This window comes from Tupaia chinensis, unplaced genomic scaffold (genome assembly GCF_000334495.1).
Source record: "Tupaia chinensis unplaced genomic scaffold, TupChi_1.0 Scaffold000320_1, whole genome shotgun sequence".
NCBI classification, from domain to species: Eukaryota; Metazoa; Chordata; class Mammalia; order Scandentia; family Tupaiidae; genus Tupaia; species Tupaia belangeri.
This window is the reverse complement of record NW_006159813.1, coordinates 3,276,149-3,291,403: the sequence shown is the minus strand read 5'-3', so window position 1 is coordinate 3,291,403 and position 15,255 is coordinate 3,276,149. Positions and strand designations below refer to the sequence as shown.

Below are 15,255 nucleotides of genomic sequence, written 5' to 3'. Positions count from 1 at the left end.
ATTTCTCAGTTTCTCTCTCACTGTCTCAGTCTCTCATGCAAGTGCACATGCTCTAAAATAAAAAAAAAAATCTCTGTCTTTTAAAAAATATAAAGATGTGCTTCAAGGGATGGCTAAGAGCTAAGAAGTGGGGGAAGGAGAGTTCAGAGTTTTAGAACATGTTAAATAAGATTATAAACAGGTGTCCCCATTGCAGGACTTATTAGAGCCTTTAAGTTGGCTTGAGAGGTAGCCCTGTCTTATCTGACCATGTTCAAGTAGCTTGTTCCAGGGAACTGTTGGGAAAATGCTGGACTAGACAATTTCCATCAAGCCTCACATGTCCCTACCCACCCCCCCCCGTAGCTACCAGCCAAGAAATGTTCCCTTCATGGGCCACTGGGCCAGGCCTTGGCTAAGACAGGGACTGGAAAGCCCCCGAGGCCTCATTCCCACCCTTCTCCTTAATCCAGGGCTTCTGCCTGCCCTAGAGACAGAACCTTCTTTCTTTAGCTGGGCCAATAGCCTTCCTTGGGCGCTGACGCCTGCTTGGCACCTGGATTTCTCTAAGACATGCTGAGAAAACAGTCCCTGCAAGGGGCCTCCGGCTCCCCTGGCCTCCCAGTGAGGCTTTTATTATTTTTTTTAATCCTAATTACTTTTTTCTTGTTTACAAAAATTAAATGTTTTCATGGTAGAAAATGTAGATAGAAAGGCAAAGCAAAGGAAGACATTAAGAATCACTCATAATCCTTAAACTGTACAATAAACCATGGCGCTATGCAAATATATGCAAATTAAGCCTGGAGATGCTCTTCCTAACAACACTCTCTTTCAAGCAGGTTAACCCCCTCCTCAGGCCCCACTTGTGGAAATCTTAAAGCTGCTTTTGCTCAGAGATCCTTTCTTCCCTAACCCCAATACTTAATTTTCAGAGCATGGACAGAGAGAAAACTATTTATTTATTTATTTTTATAGAGGACACATGTGCTTGCCGGAGAGACAGAGAGAGATAAAGAGACAGAAAGCAAGAAATCACCTCCCAGGGGAGATGGCCACGCTGCAATCCCTTCTCCTCCATTCTCCTCTCAGAATTTTGGGCATGCACGCACATGCACCTGGCTTGTTTTCAGCTGCTGGATCTGGGACGCGAACCGTGGTTGATTACGTGGTAGTCCAGTAATGTAACCATTACACCATCTGCTGGTCCCAGATTAACTATTAATAGTTTGTAAGGGTCACTCCTTTCCCCAAGCATCAAGAGAGAAGTCACAGCTTAACACCTCACACAGTATTTTTATAAGTAACAAAGCAATTCCGTGACTCATTTCATTTGCTTTCTCCAGTAACTCAGGAAGGTCGGTGCTGTCATCCCCATTTTAAAGAAGGCTACACTGAGGCTCCATGGCAAAAGGAGGCATGCTGGGTGATGTTAGAGCAGGCGCTCAGGACTAAAACCCCAGCGTTCTGGAACATACCTGTGTGCTGTGGCATCTTTGCTCCAATCACTTTTTTTTCTTTTTAAGAATTATTTATTTAATTTCTTCTTCTTCTTCTTCAATTTGACCAGAGAGACAGAGAGAGGGGTAGAGAGAGTGAGAAGGCAAGCCACCAGGTCCGAGACTCAAACCTGGGTCGGCCATGTGGGAGTCCAGCAACATAACCAGCATGCCATATGCTGGCCCCACTCCAGTCACTTCTAAAATGTGACCTTGGGCACATCCCTTAACCTCGCTGGACATAAGTGTCCGCATCCACCTAATGGTAATAATACAGAGACCTGCTTTCTAAGGCTGTTGGAAGACTGATAGAGGCAGCGTGCTCAGCACAGTGGCTGACATGGCAAAAACGCTCCGTAAGTTTGTAGTTACTCTTATCATGGCCATCACTGGTTCTTACGCCCAAGGCACCAGGCATGCACAAAGATTCTGGGATGAAAAAGGGCTGAGTCAGAGGCACTGGCTGGTCCCCAGGGGGAGCAGGCCTCTGGAGGCCCAGGCTTCGGGGAGGGTACTGAGGAATAGCGTTTCTGGCCACAGGCCCAGGCTAGGGCCGGCAGTTGATGGTCACAGAGCTGGCAGCGCAGAATAAACCCTTCAAGTGACAGCACATTCGTGGGATAGCTTGTGCTGGTAGCCAGACGCTCCGGGTTAAAAACGAATTCCTGTAAACGTCCCCCTTTCTTCCCTGCTAGGGAAGAAAGAACTGGTATCGTCTTTCCTGTGAGCAATTTAGTAATACAGATTAAGCCGTTGGCATTCTAGAACTTGGAATGCAGCCTACCGAAGTCATCCAGCCCGGTGCAGCTACAAGATTGTTTAGAATAATGAGGTTCTTCCAGTCTGGACACCTCCTCCATGCGCCAAAGTCGAGGACTGGCCAAGTGACCTATTATATATTCCTTCAATAACGCACTGCGCAGTTGTTAGACGTTATGTTGTCAAAGACTATCAGTCACACAATAGAGTCGTGACACCGTGTTAGCAAGAGACAAAAACGGGTTTTAAGCACAATGCATAGAATGACCCCATTGGATAAGCTATGTGACATTGCTGTGCTGCTAAGAAATACAGTAGTGGCACCCTCAGGGTAATGGGGGATTTTATTTATTTATTTATTTTTATTTGCCAGAGAGCATGTACACCCACTAGAGAGAGAGAGAGAGAGAGAGAGAGAGAGAAGACATCCTCGCTTGGAAAGAATGGCTACACCATAATCTCTGTCTCTCTCTCTCTCTCTCTCTCGGGATTTTGGGCCCTCACATGTACCCAGCATGCTTCTCAAGTGGCTGAGTCCGGGACTCACACTGTGCAGTCAGCCACGTGGGAGTCAACTGCCTTAATTACCACGCCATGGGCTGGCCCTTAAGGGGAGTACATATATATTGTATTTCTATATAAATAATATAATATATATAAATAATATAAATTATATATATGTATATACATGGGCTATATATATATATAAAGTTTATTTCTCCCATGAGACAGAAAGCTACAGGAGACAGACCCCCCACACAGGGTCTTCGCACTGATCCCCCCCCAGCCTCAGCTGCTCTGGATCACGTGTGTATGTGGCATGTTTAGGACGGCCCCAGGATCAGAACCCAAGCCCTTTCCCATGTGGGCCCAGTTGTATTACTGATTAATTATTCCTTGGCCCCTAGAGGGTCATTTTGATAGTTTTTTCCCCCTTTATTTTCTACATTTTTCTAACATATTTATGCACTATCTTATAATCAGAAAACCGTTACTAATACAGGAACCATTGATGAAAAAATAATAAGATAATCACCTGTAAAATATCAATTTTAAACAATCTGGACTGTAAAAGATGCTGAGTCCTACAAGGTTACTTACAGTTTAGACACTGAAACCCCTCAGAAGGGCCTCCCTTATAAAGGAGGGTTCTTGACTCTGGAATGTGGCCTGGCAAATGAGGAGTGAGAAGTGATAGAAGCCAGCTGAGCTATTCAAGGGACTCATAGGGGCCAGTAGGTGGCATGGTGGTTAAGGGCGCTGGACTCCCACATGGCTGAAAAGCAAGTTCAAATCCCGAACCTGGTGACTTGCTTTCTCACTTTCCTTCTCTCTCTCTCTCACTTGTCCCTTTCTGGTCAAATTAAAATAAATAAATAAGTAAATAAATAAATAAATAAAGTTAAATAAAATAATTCTTTAAAAAAAAAAAAAGAAGAGATAGGAGCCCCAGGCTAAGCTCCCCTGTGTACCAATCTGGTTAGTTTCAGGATAAATTGGGAACAGCCTCTTTATTGAAGGAAAAAAGAATGAAGAGAGACCAAGAAGATAGGAATTTGTTGTAATAATCTGCAAGATAAAAGCCAGTCGAGGCGCAAGTCTTGTAATTTCGTCTTTTGCCCTCCCTAAGGAAAAAAGGAAAAAAAGAGAGGGGGGCCTCTTCTGCTCCCCATAGAAGGTGGGCTGGTGGGATTTCACGACTCTGGTTCCCTTGCTAAGCAGAGCTCCCTTAGGAGTGCCTGTGTGTTCGGGCAGATTGAAGCATTATTTCTGGGCTGTCCTTTCACTACTAGACATAGATAACTTGGCTCAGAGTTAATCAGGAGGTGGAACAGACAGAAACCCGAGGGCAGGGGGCACCAGGCCCCAGAACTTGGCCTAGATAGAGTCAGAGAGAGCTGATTTCAAACCCGGCGTTGCTGCACACTGGATGGGTGACCTTGAACCCATCACTGGGCCTCAGTTTCCCCATCCGTAACAAAGGGAGGAAGAAACCCGTGGTCAGAGTTAGGAGAGGGCTCTGTGGGTGGTAAAGCAAGCTGGTTGGCAAAGCAGCCCCTCAGCACACGACCCCTCTTCGTTCCCACCACTGGGTCTGGGACGCTAACCACAGGCTTCTACACTGGTTAGGGGAGATTTGGGAGACAGGGCGCACATTTCTGTGACTTCTAAGACTAACACTGCCTTGTCTACAAACCACGGTCAAAGCCTCCTCCCCGGCCATCATCTGATTTCACCTTCCAGCTGGAAAGGTGGTGTAACAACCGCCCTGAGCTCAGACACCCCGAGTTCTCACCAGCCCTGAGCCACACACAAGGCGGGGCAGAGCCAGGATGTGAGTCCTGAACAATGCCCAAGGGACGTAGTGGCTGACACGTGACAGTCTTCTTCCTTCCAGGCAAGCACGAAGAGAAGCAACAGGAAGGCGGCATCGTTTCCAAGAACTTCACAAAGAAAATCCAGTAAGTAACGGGGACACGTGTGACTCTGAGTGGGAGCCAAGGAGGGGTGTGCCTGGGACCCAAGATCTGGGGTCTGTCCCTCCTGAGCATCTAGTCTGTGAAATACCCCCGGGGCAGGAAATCGAACCCTCACAGCTAAAGGAGAAGACACGTCACAGCCAACCTGCAGTAGGGTCCCAGAAGGGGGGCACGTAGATTACAGTATCTCATCTGCTCAGTGACATGCGAAGTGGATATTAACAGTCCCAGGGTGCAGGTGAAGAATACAAGAGTAGGCCCAGCAGGTGGGGTAGTGCTTAAGGTACTGAACTCCCACATGGCCGACTGCAGTTCGAGTCCCAGACCTGACAGCTTGAAACTCACACTGGGCATGTGTATGTGTGTGTGCCCAAAATCCCAAGAGGAGAATGGAGGAGATGGGATGGTGGCGTAGCCATCTCCCTGGGGGACAGTTCCTCACTTACTGTCTCTCTCTGGCATGTGCACATGCCCTAAATCACTGAAGAAAAAAAAAAAAAAAAAACAATAAAATGAATGCAAGAGTAAGAGATGCGAACTGGCTTCTCCACAGTTTTGCTGAGAGCCAGTGCACCCACTTACCTGTACGTTATGTCTGAAGGAGGGTCCTCCCCATTTTCAGGAAAGCCCCTCCCTGATGCAGCAGATGCCCCCAAATAATCTTTGGAGGCTGCTTCCTGTGCCTTTGTCCCGTAACCAGGAAGGACAGTGTGTGTTTTCTCCGAGCATCCTCAAAGACTGAGCTGGCGGGGGGACACCTGGATGTCCCTGCTTACTTCCCAGAGCGGTTTGGAAGCTGAGAGTCTGAGATAAAGGGCACGTCCAGTGTGGCCAAGGGAAGGAGTAGAACAAGAAAGGGGGGCTGGGGGAATCTTGGGAACAAGAGGACAACCAGGCAGAGCTGAAGAATACTGGGAGTATCTGTAGGGGGACGAAACTCAGAGCGTTAAAGATGATTGCATTACATTCATGCAGCAACTGTCGAGTGCTTCACAGGCCAGGGGACTCCAAATGTTCATGGAGAATGTAATGGTTAAGGGGCTGGACTCTAACATGGCCAAACCGCGGTTCGAGTCCCAGACTCCACAGCTTGAGAATCACTCTGGGCACGTGTGTGTGTGTGTGCCCAAAATTCCAAGAGGAGACTGGAGGAGAAGGGACTGCAGCATGGCCTTCCCCTCAGGGGACGATCTCTTATTTTCCCAGATTTTTTCACTCTCCAGTGAGTGCACATGCCCTGTAGCAAAAACCTTAAATAAGGAACAAGGACAGTGCAAGTTAATGTGGGTGCAAAAAAACTGAAACCCACGCATAGGTTCCTGAGAATATGCATTTCCATGAACTCTTTGGCAGCCCCCATATACCCTCTCTCTAATTAGCATCGCTCTGCCGTGTGCGTTTCTGGCCCGGGAGCCTTTTTCCAGCCATCACGGTATTTAGCCTTTGAGATAAAGGTGAGCATTAGAGAAGAGACCTCCCCTCCATGGATGATGGGAAGCAAAGGCTCCCACAGGGGAAGGGACATACCCAAGGTCTTTACAACCAGAGCTTAGAACAGCCCAGGACAGATCCCTGTCCTCCGAGTTTCACACTCAGTCCTTCAGCAAGAAATGTCGTTTCTTCACCTGTAAAAGGGATGCCAAGGCCAGCATGTGGTATGGTAGTTAAGGTGTTGGATTCCCACATGGCTGTCCACTGTTCGAGTCCTGGACCTGACAGGTTGAAAATCACACCTGGTGCATGCGTGTGTATGTGCGTGACTAAAATCCGAGGAAGAGAATGGAGAAGGGACTGTGGCGTGGCCATCCCCCTGGGGAGTAATTTTTCACTTTCTCTCTCTTTCTCTCTGTGTATGTTTCTGGCACGTGCACACGCCCTATGGCAAACACCTTTAAAAGAAAAAAGGATGCTGATTCTAGCCTTGTGGAGTTACCAACTGCAAAATGAAATGAGATAAGGGCACGTAGTAGGTCCTCAGAAACGGCAATTCGTTATTCTTGTTGTTAATGGTGATGCATCTCGACTCCACCACTAGCCCTGGCAGAGTCGTCCAGTGCATGGAGCAATTGCTTTTAAATCCTGAGGCTCCTCGAGCTCTGGGATTCTGCATTCCCGTCTCTCCACACACGTGCCCGTTTCTGACCCTCCCAGCGCCTCTGTCCCGGGAAGCCCGCGGACACTTCCTGATAAGGCAAACGCCAGACGGTTTGTTCTCCTCGCTGGCTGGCTGGGCTGCCATCCCGTGACCCACACCTCTCCCTGGTATAGCAGCCAGATCCAATGTGCTGAGGGGGAGACAGGGAGAAGAGGGAGGGGAACTGGGGCTTCTTTGGACAGAGGAAAGAGTTCTCAGGACCAAGGGCCAAGCTGTAAAAGGGCTGAGCCTGAAAGAAGTCAGCGAATTAATTAGCCTAAGAGGACAGGCATTTTCTTGGGTTTTACCAGCTAAGAGGCCTCAGGAGAAACTGCTGCTCACACTTACCTGAGCAGAAAGTTCTTTCTTTCTTTTTCTCTTTCTTTCTTTCTTCTTTCTTTCTTTCTTTCTTTCTCTTTCTTTCTTTCTTTCTTTCTCTTTCTTTCTTTCTTTCTTTCTCTTTCTTTCTTTCTTTCTTTCTCTTTCTTTCTTTCTTTCTTTTTGAGATTTTTTCTATAGGGTGTGTGAACTCACTGGAGAGACAGAGACAGAAAGTGAGAAATCACCACCACCACCCTGACCCAGAGGGGATGGCCATGCCCCAATCCCTTTTCCTCCGTTCTCTTGGGATTTGGGGCATGCACACCCATGAGCCTGGCATGAGTTTTAAGTCAGCCAGGTCCAGGACTCGAACCATGGTTGGCCATGTGGAAATCCAACAATGTAACCATTATGCCATCTGTTGGTCCCTAGAGGTAGGGCTGTTGTTCAGCTGGTACTGAGCAGCTGAGCTGGGCTAGTTGTTAAAATATCAACTAGCCATTGCTCTAAGCCCCCTCCATGCCTCCCTGCCATCCCTGGCCATCCTGACTCTGTCCCCAGGATCCTCCAAACCTCCCAACATTCCAACAACTAGAGGGTCACCAGGACCCTCCTCCATCACTATGTCAAATATCCATCCCTTCTGACTGGCCAGTGTCCGCCTATGCCAGCTGTTACATATTCAAATATCACCCCTGAGAAGGGGGAGTCCTGGCTCCCTGAGAAAGCAACGGGGTAACTTTAAGCACCTTGCTTAGCTGCTCTGAGCTTCCATGTCTACATTCCTGCATGGCCAGGGTTGTGAAGGACAGAGACGATGTTCATAAAATGCATCTAGTGGGGCCGGCAGGTGGCGTGGTGGTTATGGCGCTGGACTCCCACGTGGCTGACTGTGCTTGGCGTCTGGGACCTGGTAGCTTGCTTTCTCGCTTTCCCTCTCTCTCTCGTCACTGTTTGTCTCTCGTGACCACACATGCCCTAAACACATGAACAATAATAAATAAAAATTTAAAAAATCTTTTAAATGCATCTAGTTCTGGGTATAAACTCAGGACTTGGTCTGTGGGAACAGATATTATTAAAAGACTCCAAAAGACTGGAGTCTCCCAAGAGCAGCTGGGACTCCTGGGACCTCCTGGCGCTGCCCGGACTTGAGACACAGGGGAGACAGACTGCAGTCTGGGACGACTCTGCGCCAATCTCAAGAGGCTTCTCCCAGGGAAAGGTCTGGTCATTAGAGGACAGGGGAGTTCCTTCAGCCAGGCGGGGATCCTTGGAGATTTCCAGCCAGACAGCACGCTGCAGCTGTCGCCTGGGCCACAGCTGGGACATTCATCCCAGTGTCCTTGTCTCCAGTGAAGGGTCCCATTTGGACTGGACGAAGGGAGAGGATGAGGTCTTAGACTGCTCAGTAGGTTTAGGGGCAGGACAGTCGGATAAGCAGCTGGGCTCTTTTCCTCCCCAACTGGGATAAGAGAATAGGGAACAGTGGCTTCAGGAAATTGTCAGAGGAGGATGGCTCCCAGAGCCCGGGCAAGCTTTAGGCCCTGGCTCCACACCTTCCCAGGTCTCTGTCATGCCACTGATTGATACCCACGATGTACCGAGAGCCACGTAGAGAGCTTTGTAAGTTTAATTTTATTTACTACTTAAAGGGGTCCCATTGAGTAGGTATTAAGTTCATCTTGTGGATGAAGAAACTCAAACTTAGAAGGTGGTGAGAGCCGACTGAGGTTACACAGCTAGTAAAGAGACCTTATATGGGGACCAGAAGATGGCGTAGTGGTTATATCGCTGGACTCCTACGTGGCCAATCACAGTTCAAATCCTGGAACTGGTGGCTTGAAACTCAGGCCAGGCGCGTATGCGAGCATTCCTAAGATCCTGGGAGGAGAATGGAAGAGAAGGGATTGTGGTGTGGCCATCACCCCTGGGGGGTGATTTCTCACTTTCCCTCTCACTGTGTCTGTCTGTTTCTCTCTCTGGTGAGCACTCATACTCTAAAGCAAAAACCTCTTTAAAAAAAAAAAAAAAGAAAGAAAGAAAGAAAAAGAGACCTTATATAAATATAGGTATGCCTGTGTAATTTTATTTATCGATGTCAATAAAGCTGCTTAACAGACCAGATATGGGATATGAACACAGACCTATTTACTTTTAAAGCCCTTAACTTTTATACCTAGAGGAAACCAAATTATAGTCATTTGCTTACTATTTTCACTGTTTTGTTTTCTGTCTTGCATGGTGTTAAGATTTTTTTTTTTCTAATTTTGCCAGAGGGCATGTGCACTCCTCTCTGGAGAGACAGAGAAAGCAAGAAAGCATTCCCCCATGAGGCACCATCATGATGCAACCCCTTTTCCTCCGTTTCTCACGGCTTTGGGGACTTTGGGTACCCACGCATACACACGCTGTTTCTCAAGCTGCCAGAGCCAGGACTTAAACTGTGGGATCAGCCAAGCGGGATTCAGCCACCTTAACCTCCATGCCACGAGCTGGCCCTATCTCAACAATTCTGTGCCTCATTTATTTACATCCCCAAACCATTATTTGGATAGAAGACTTTTTTCTTTGCAATCAACTCACTTTTGATAAATTATCATCACTAAAATGTTCACTGAAGAAGCTGATCATAAAATTAATCCAATGAAAACAAAATGTAGTTAAAGTGTTTTTTATAAATATTTATTTTTATTTATTATTATCATTTTTCAATTTGACCAGAAAGATACAGAGAGAGAAGAGAGAGAAGAGAAGTGAAAAAGCAAGCCACCAGGTCCGGGATTTGAACCACAGTTGGCCATATGGGAGTTCAGCATCTTAACAACCACGCAACCTACTGGCCCTGAAATTCTAACTAGAGAATGTTTCTTACCTGAAGGTACCTGAACCACGGACTTTCTTAAAAAGGAAAAATGCAATGGGGCCAGCAGGTGGTGAGGTGGTTAGGGCACTGAACTCCCATGTGGCCAACTGTGGTTCGAGTCCTGGACCTGACAGTTTGCTTTCTCACTCTCTCCCTCTTTGCTGAGTGCATGTGCCCTATAGTAAATTTAAAATAATAATAGAAAGGAAAGTAGCAGGTAATAAAGGCTAAAGATGTTAAGAGTATATTAACACTTAGCTGAGATACTTACTTAGGTGAAAAGGGAAGGGTTGAAAGAGAATTGGAGTGAGTTACCGGCTGGCAGGTGGTGTGGTAGTTCAGGCACAGGACTCCCACAAGGCTAACCACAGTTGAGTCCCAGACCTGGTGGCTTGTTTTCTCACTTTCCCTTTCTCTTTCTCTCTGATCAAATTTATATATAAATAAATATTTCTTTACAAAAAAGAAAAGAAAAGAAAAGAAAGAAAGATAATTGGAGAGAAATAATTTTCCCATCACCTGAGTTCAACATGCAGGTCACCTGGTGAGAGATATTAGATGAGTCTCTTCCCACCTCTGGATGTCAAGGTTTCTTTTCCTTTCTTGTTTTTCTTTTTCTTTTTTTTTTCTTTAGAGATTTTTGGTATAGGATACATGTGCTCACCAGAGAAACAGAAAGGGAGAAATCCTTCCCACCCCCAAAAGGGGATTTGCCAGCCACAATCCCTTCTCCTCCATTCTCCTCTCGGGATCTTGGGCACACACACACACATCCCTAGCATGGGTTTCAAGCTGCTGGGTCTGGGTCTCAAACCACAGTCAGCCACGTGAGAGTCCAGTGCCTTAACCACTATGGCACCTGCTGGCCCTGGGCCTCAGGGTTTCTGTGTGTAATATGAGAGCATTGTCCTGGAGAGTCAGGCCCTAACCTTCTGTGCTTCAGTGATACCACAACTTGTGTTAAAGGATCCCTGGCCTTGAACATGCTGCCGCGTAGGGCCAGTGGCCGCAGTGTAATTTTCACACCCTCCTAGGAGGGAGACACTATGATTACCCCCTTTGTCCTACAAGACAAGAGATTCAGAGAGGGAAGATCTCCAACCCGAGATCGCACAGTCAGGAGGAGTCCAAATTTTGGACACAGGGTCTTCCTGCCTTCAAAGTCCATGCTCTGGATCATGGCTGCTCTGTCACATTGTGACAGGTGCTATTGGGCTGGCTGGCATACAAATGGTTAAAAATAGTCAGGGGGGGGGGCAACCCCAGCAGTGGGAGGGAGTTGCAGACTTTTGTCCTTGTCTCTGCTTCAAAAGCTCAGCTTGGCAGGGCACCGGCCCAGGTCCCACTCTCTCTCTTCCATTCTTCCCAGCGGTGCTCTTAAACGCTGGCTCTGCGTTGGCAAGGAGTCTCCTGGGTAGACACAGCTCCGGGAGCTACAGGGCGCTATTCACAGTGAAAAACTCCTGTGCCAAGGTAGATGCCGCAACCTAGGAGCAAACCCAAGGGCCACAGGGCTCTTAAAGCCAACTGAGCTGAAACCCACTGTTGGCCACACCGTTTTCCTATTGGGAAAGCCCATTCAGGTTCTGTCTCGTCGTAGAACTCCAAATCTCGTACAATTTGATGTTACTTTTCGTTTCTGAGAGATTTTTGCTATAGGACACTTGTGCTCGCCAGAGAGACAGAGAAAGACAGAGACAGAAAGCGAGAAATCATCTCCTGGGGGGATGGCCACACTGCAATCCCTCCTCCATTCTCCTCTCAAGATTTCGGGCACACACATACATGTGCCCAGCATGAGTTTCAAGCCTCGGGGTCCAGGATTGAATGGCGGTCAACTACATGGGAGTCCAGCGACGTAACCATTACCCCATCTGCTGGCCCCCAAAGTTTGATGTTATTATCTCCACGTTGTCGATGAGAAAGCACGCTCAGAGCAATGGAATGATCTTCCTAAGACAGCTAGAAGGGGACAGAGCCAGGATTCAAACCCATCTTCGAAAATCTCCAAAGCCTCAGCTTTTAGCAAAACGATTTTCTTTCCAATAGATCAAAAAAAAAAAAAAATTGAAGCTATGTGAAAATTAATAAATGAATCGCGTCTTGTGCTTCTTCTAGGCTTCCTGCAGAGGTGGATCCTGTGACAGTGTTTGCTTCCCTATCTCCTGAGGGTCTGCTGATCATCGAGGCACCCCAGGTTCCGCCTTACTCACCATTTGGAGAGAGCAGTTTCAACCACGAGCTTCCCCAGGACAGCCAGGAAGTCACCTGTACCTGAGACCCCAGTCTCAGCCCATCCTTCTTCTGTCCCCTACCCTAGGGCTTCTCTGATTCCAGGGTACATTACTTTAGCTAAACTCAGATCTAGTGCAACTAAAATGTGGGGGGTCGGGGGGTGGGGACTGACCACTGATTTCCTGGATAGTGTAGCAATAGGTTTTTCCACAAGGTGGCGCAATTGGCGAGCGATGCTTGGTTGCGTTATGCCAAAACACTAGGGATTTCTCTATCTTGACGAAAAGGTTGCACATTCTATAGTTGCCAAACAAAACAAAAGGGGACTTAACGTTTTACCTGGCATCTTGCCTTGCAGGAGATGCAAAGGTTACTTTCTCTGGGGACCTCCCCATCACCCAAATTCTTACTCTGGGCTTCCAATTTCCATGCCTGCCGCATGGTTTGGTTAATGGAACCCACTACTCACCCCACTGTGTCTCTACACGGCTGACCTACAGAGGGTTATAACAGGTCTTATACCCCCTATGGGCTTAATCTACCAACCACATGAAACAAACAGTGCCTTCTGTCCTCTGCCCAGATGTTTACAGCATGTTCCCAAGCTGGCACTCCCTAGGGACTCTGGGAGCCTCTCGGTTTATTCTCTGGCTAAGGTCCCCCTTTCTTGTGTCCCCTATGTCCAAGTCGGGATTTTTACAGAGGGAGCTGTCCCCAGACAGCTCCATCAGGAACCAAGCAAAGGCCAGACAGCCTGGCAGAATGGCGTGTGGTATTGTGTCTACGGGTGGGATGTGTGTGTCGTTATTTGAGTTGTGCTGTTGTTTAGGTAAAATAACACTCAGTACATAAGAAAAAGAATAAAGGAGCTGATGTTCTTAGCCTCTTGTGCTTCTTTTGATGAGAAACTCAATGCAGTTACCACCTGGATAGACAGCATCAGTTAGGAATGCGGAGGCTGCAAGTCATAATGCCCAATGAACAGTGGTTGTAATGACATACATATTGTTTTACTTTATAAGAAGTTTAGAGGTAAGTGGTGCCGTGTGTTTTTCAGCTGTTATGACGCCAAGAGCCCAGAGTATTTCCATCTTTTCCTTCTGCCGTCTCCATTAAGTCCACACAAGAGTAGTCACTATCCATCCTCATGATTGCAAAATGGCTGCAATAGCTCCAAGCATCTCATCATATGACAGTATATGGAAAGAGAGGGTGGGGAGGGGTAAACAGGTCTTCTCATATGACTTCTTCTTTTATCTCATTGACCCAAAGTGGGTCACATGTCTACTCTGAGACCAGTCCATGATAAAAGGGAAGGGCACAGCCAAGACAGGCTTAAGTCAGTATTGACCTACCCTGTGAGACCAGAAACATTGCCACCTGAACAAAATGTTCCTTTTGGGAGAGAGGACGTGGACATAGCAGCTGCAACGGCAGTAACAAGGCAGGGGCTGCCAGAGATTCGGATGCTGCCAGGAGCAGAGATCTCTGAGGTGGAGTGGCAGAAGAGGGCCGCTAGCCCAGCACCTCAGGGAGGACTCTGTGGAAGTGCCAATAAACTCAGTTAAAACGGATTCAGTGAAGAGGGTATTTCTTTGTGCACACAGTTCAGAACACAAGCTGCTTGCGGATGCCTCTGGCTTCAGGGCTCCTAATGAAATCGAACTCCGTGGGACCAGCAGTTAGCGTAATGGCTATGTCGCTGGACTCCCACGTAGTCGGCTGCGGTTCGAGTCCCGGACCCGGCAGCTTAAACTCACGCCGGGCGCGTGTGCATGCGTGCCCAAGATCCCGAGAGGAGAATGGAAGAGAAGGGATTGCAGCGTGGCCATCCCCCCCTGGGGGGGGGGGGGATTTCTCGCTTTCTATCTCTCTGTCTCTCTCTGTCTGTCTGGCGAGCGCACGCGCCCTATAGCGAAAACCTCTCAAAAAAAAAAAAAAAAAAGAAAGAAATCGAACTCCGTTTCCCTCCATCTGATATGGCCCTGCCGGGTCAGCTTCATTCCCAATCTCCCTGTTGCCGGTGTTGCTCCTGGTCCCAGCTGTCCCCACCCTGACACCCTCTCAGTCATGGACACAAAGTGGCTACAGTCACTACAGCCCCACACCCACCCACCTTCCAATCCTGAGGGGGAAAACCAGTCTTTTCTCACAGCGTCTGCCCTGTTTCTGAGAGTCACTCTTATTGGACCAGCTTGTGCCACGTGATCATCCCTGAGTTAAGCATGAGTTAAGAAGCCAGTGCTTTGATTAGCCAGACCCTCTCAGTCATGGACACAAAGTGGCTACAGTCACTACAGCCCCACACCCACCCACCTTCCAATCCTGAGGGGGAAAACCAGTCTTTTCTCACAGCGTCTGCCCTGTTTCTGAGAGTCACTCTTATTGGACCAGCTTGTGCCACGTGATCATCCCTGAGTTAAGCATGAGTTAAGAAGCCAGTGCTTTGATTAGCCAGGCCTGGATCACATGCTCCAACCCTGAGCCAAGCCCTTTTAAACCCCTCGCTTTCTGTCTCTCTGTGCCTCTGTCTTTCTGGCAGGCGCACACACCCTATAGTAAAAACCACTCAAAAAAAAACATTTATAAGAATATTAACCTATTTGTTTCAGCCTTACATAAATATAAGGCTTGATTACGACATTTGTTTAAAGGAAAGGGCCAGCTGGTGGCATGGTGGTTAAGGCAGCTAGAGCCCACTATGGCTGACTGTGTGGTTTGAGTCTCAAGACAAGTAGCAGGAAAATAGAGGAGAAAGGATTGCAGTGTAGCCTTAGCCATCTCCCCCGAGGGTCTCCCCTGCCTTCTTTCTCCTCACTTCTCATCTCTCCAGCAAGTGCACATGCCCTGTTGCAAAAATTTTTTTTAAAAAGGTGGGGTGGGGGGAGATGGTGGTGGTTAATGAGCTACAGGGCTGCTCCAAACCCCTAAAAGGCAGCAGGATCAGTGAGCATTTCCTGAGCACCTACTTTGCTGTGCTAG

The 15,255-nt window shown here is 47.8% G+C and overlaps 1 protein-coding gene across 1 annotated transcript in view; it reads left to right on the top strand.

Annotated features, from left to right (window-relative positions):
• Positions 1-13,154, top strand: part of HSPB8 (heat shock protein family B (small) member 8) — an 18,108-nt gene extending 4,954 nt beyond the window's left edge. The window contains exons 2-3 of the mRNA XM_006151554.3: positions 4,636-4,699; positions 12,157-13,154. Of these exons, the coding sequence (XP_006151616.1) occupies positions 4,636-4,699; positions 12,157-12,316 (224 nt within the window). The 3' untranslated portion in view covers positions 12,317-13,154. The remainder of the gene's footprint in view (positions 1-4,635; positions 4,700-12,156) is intronic.
• The last annotated feature ends 2,101 nt before the right edge of the window (positions 13,155-15,255 follow it).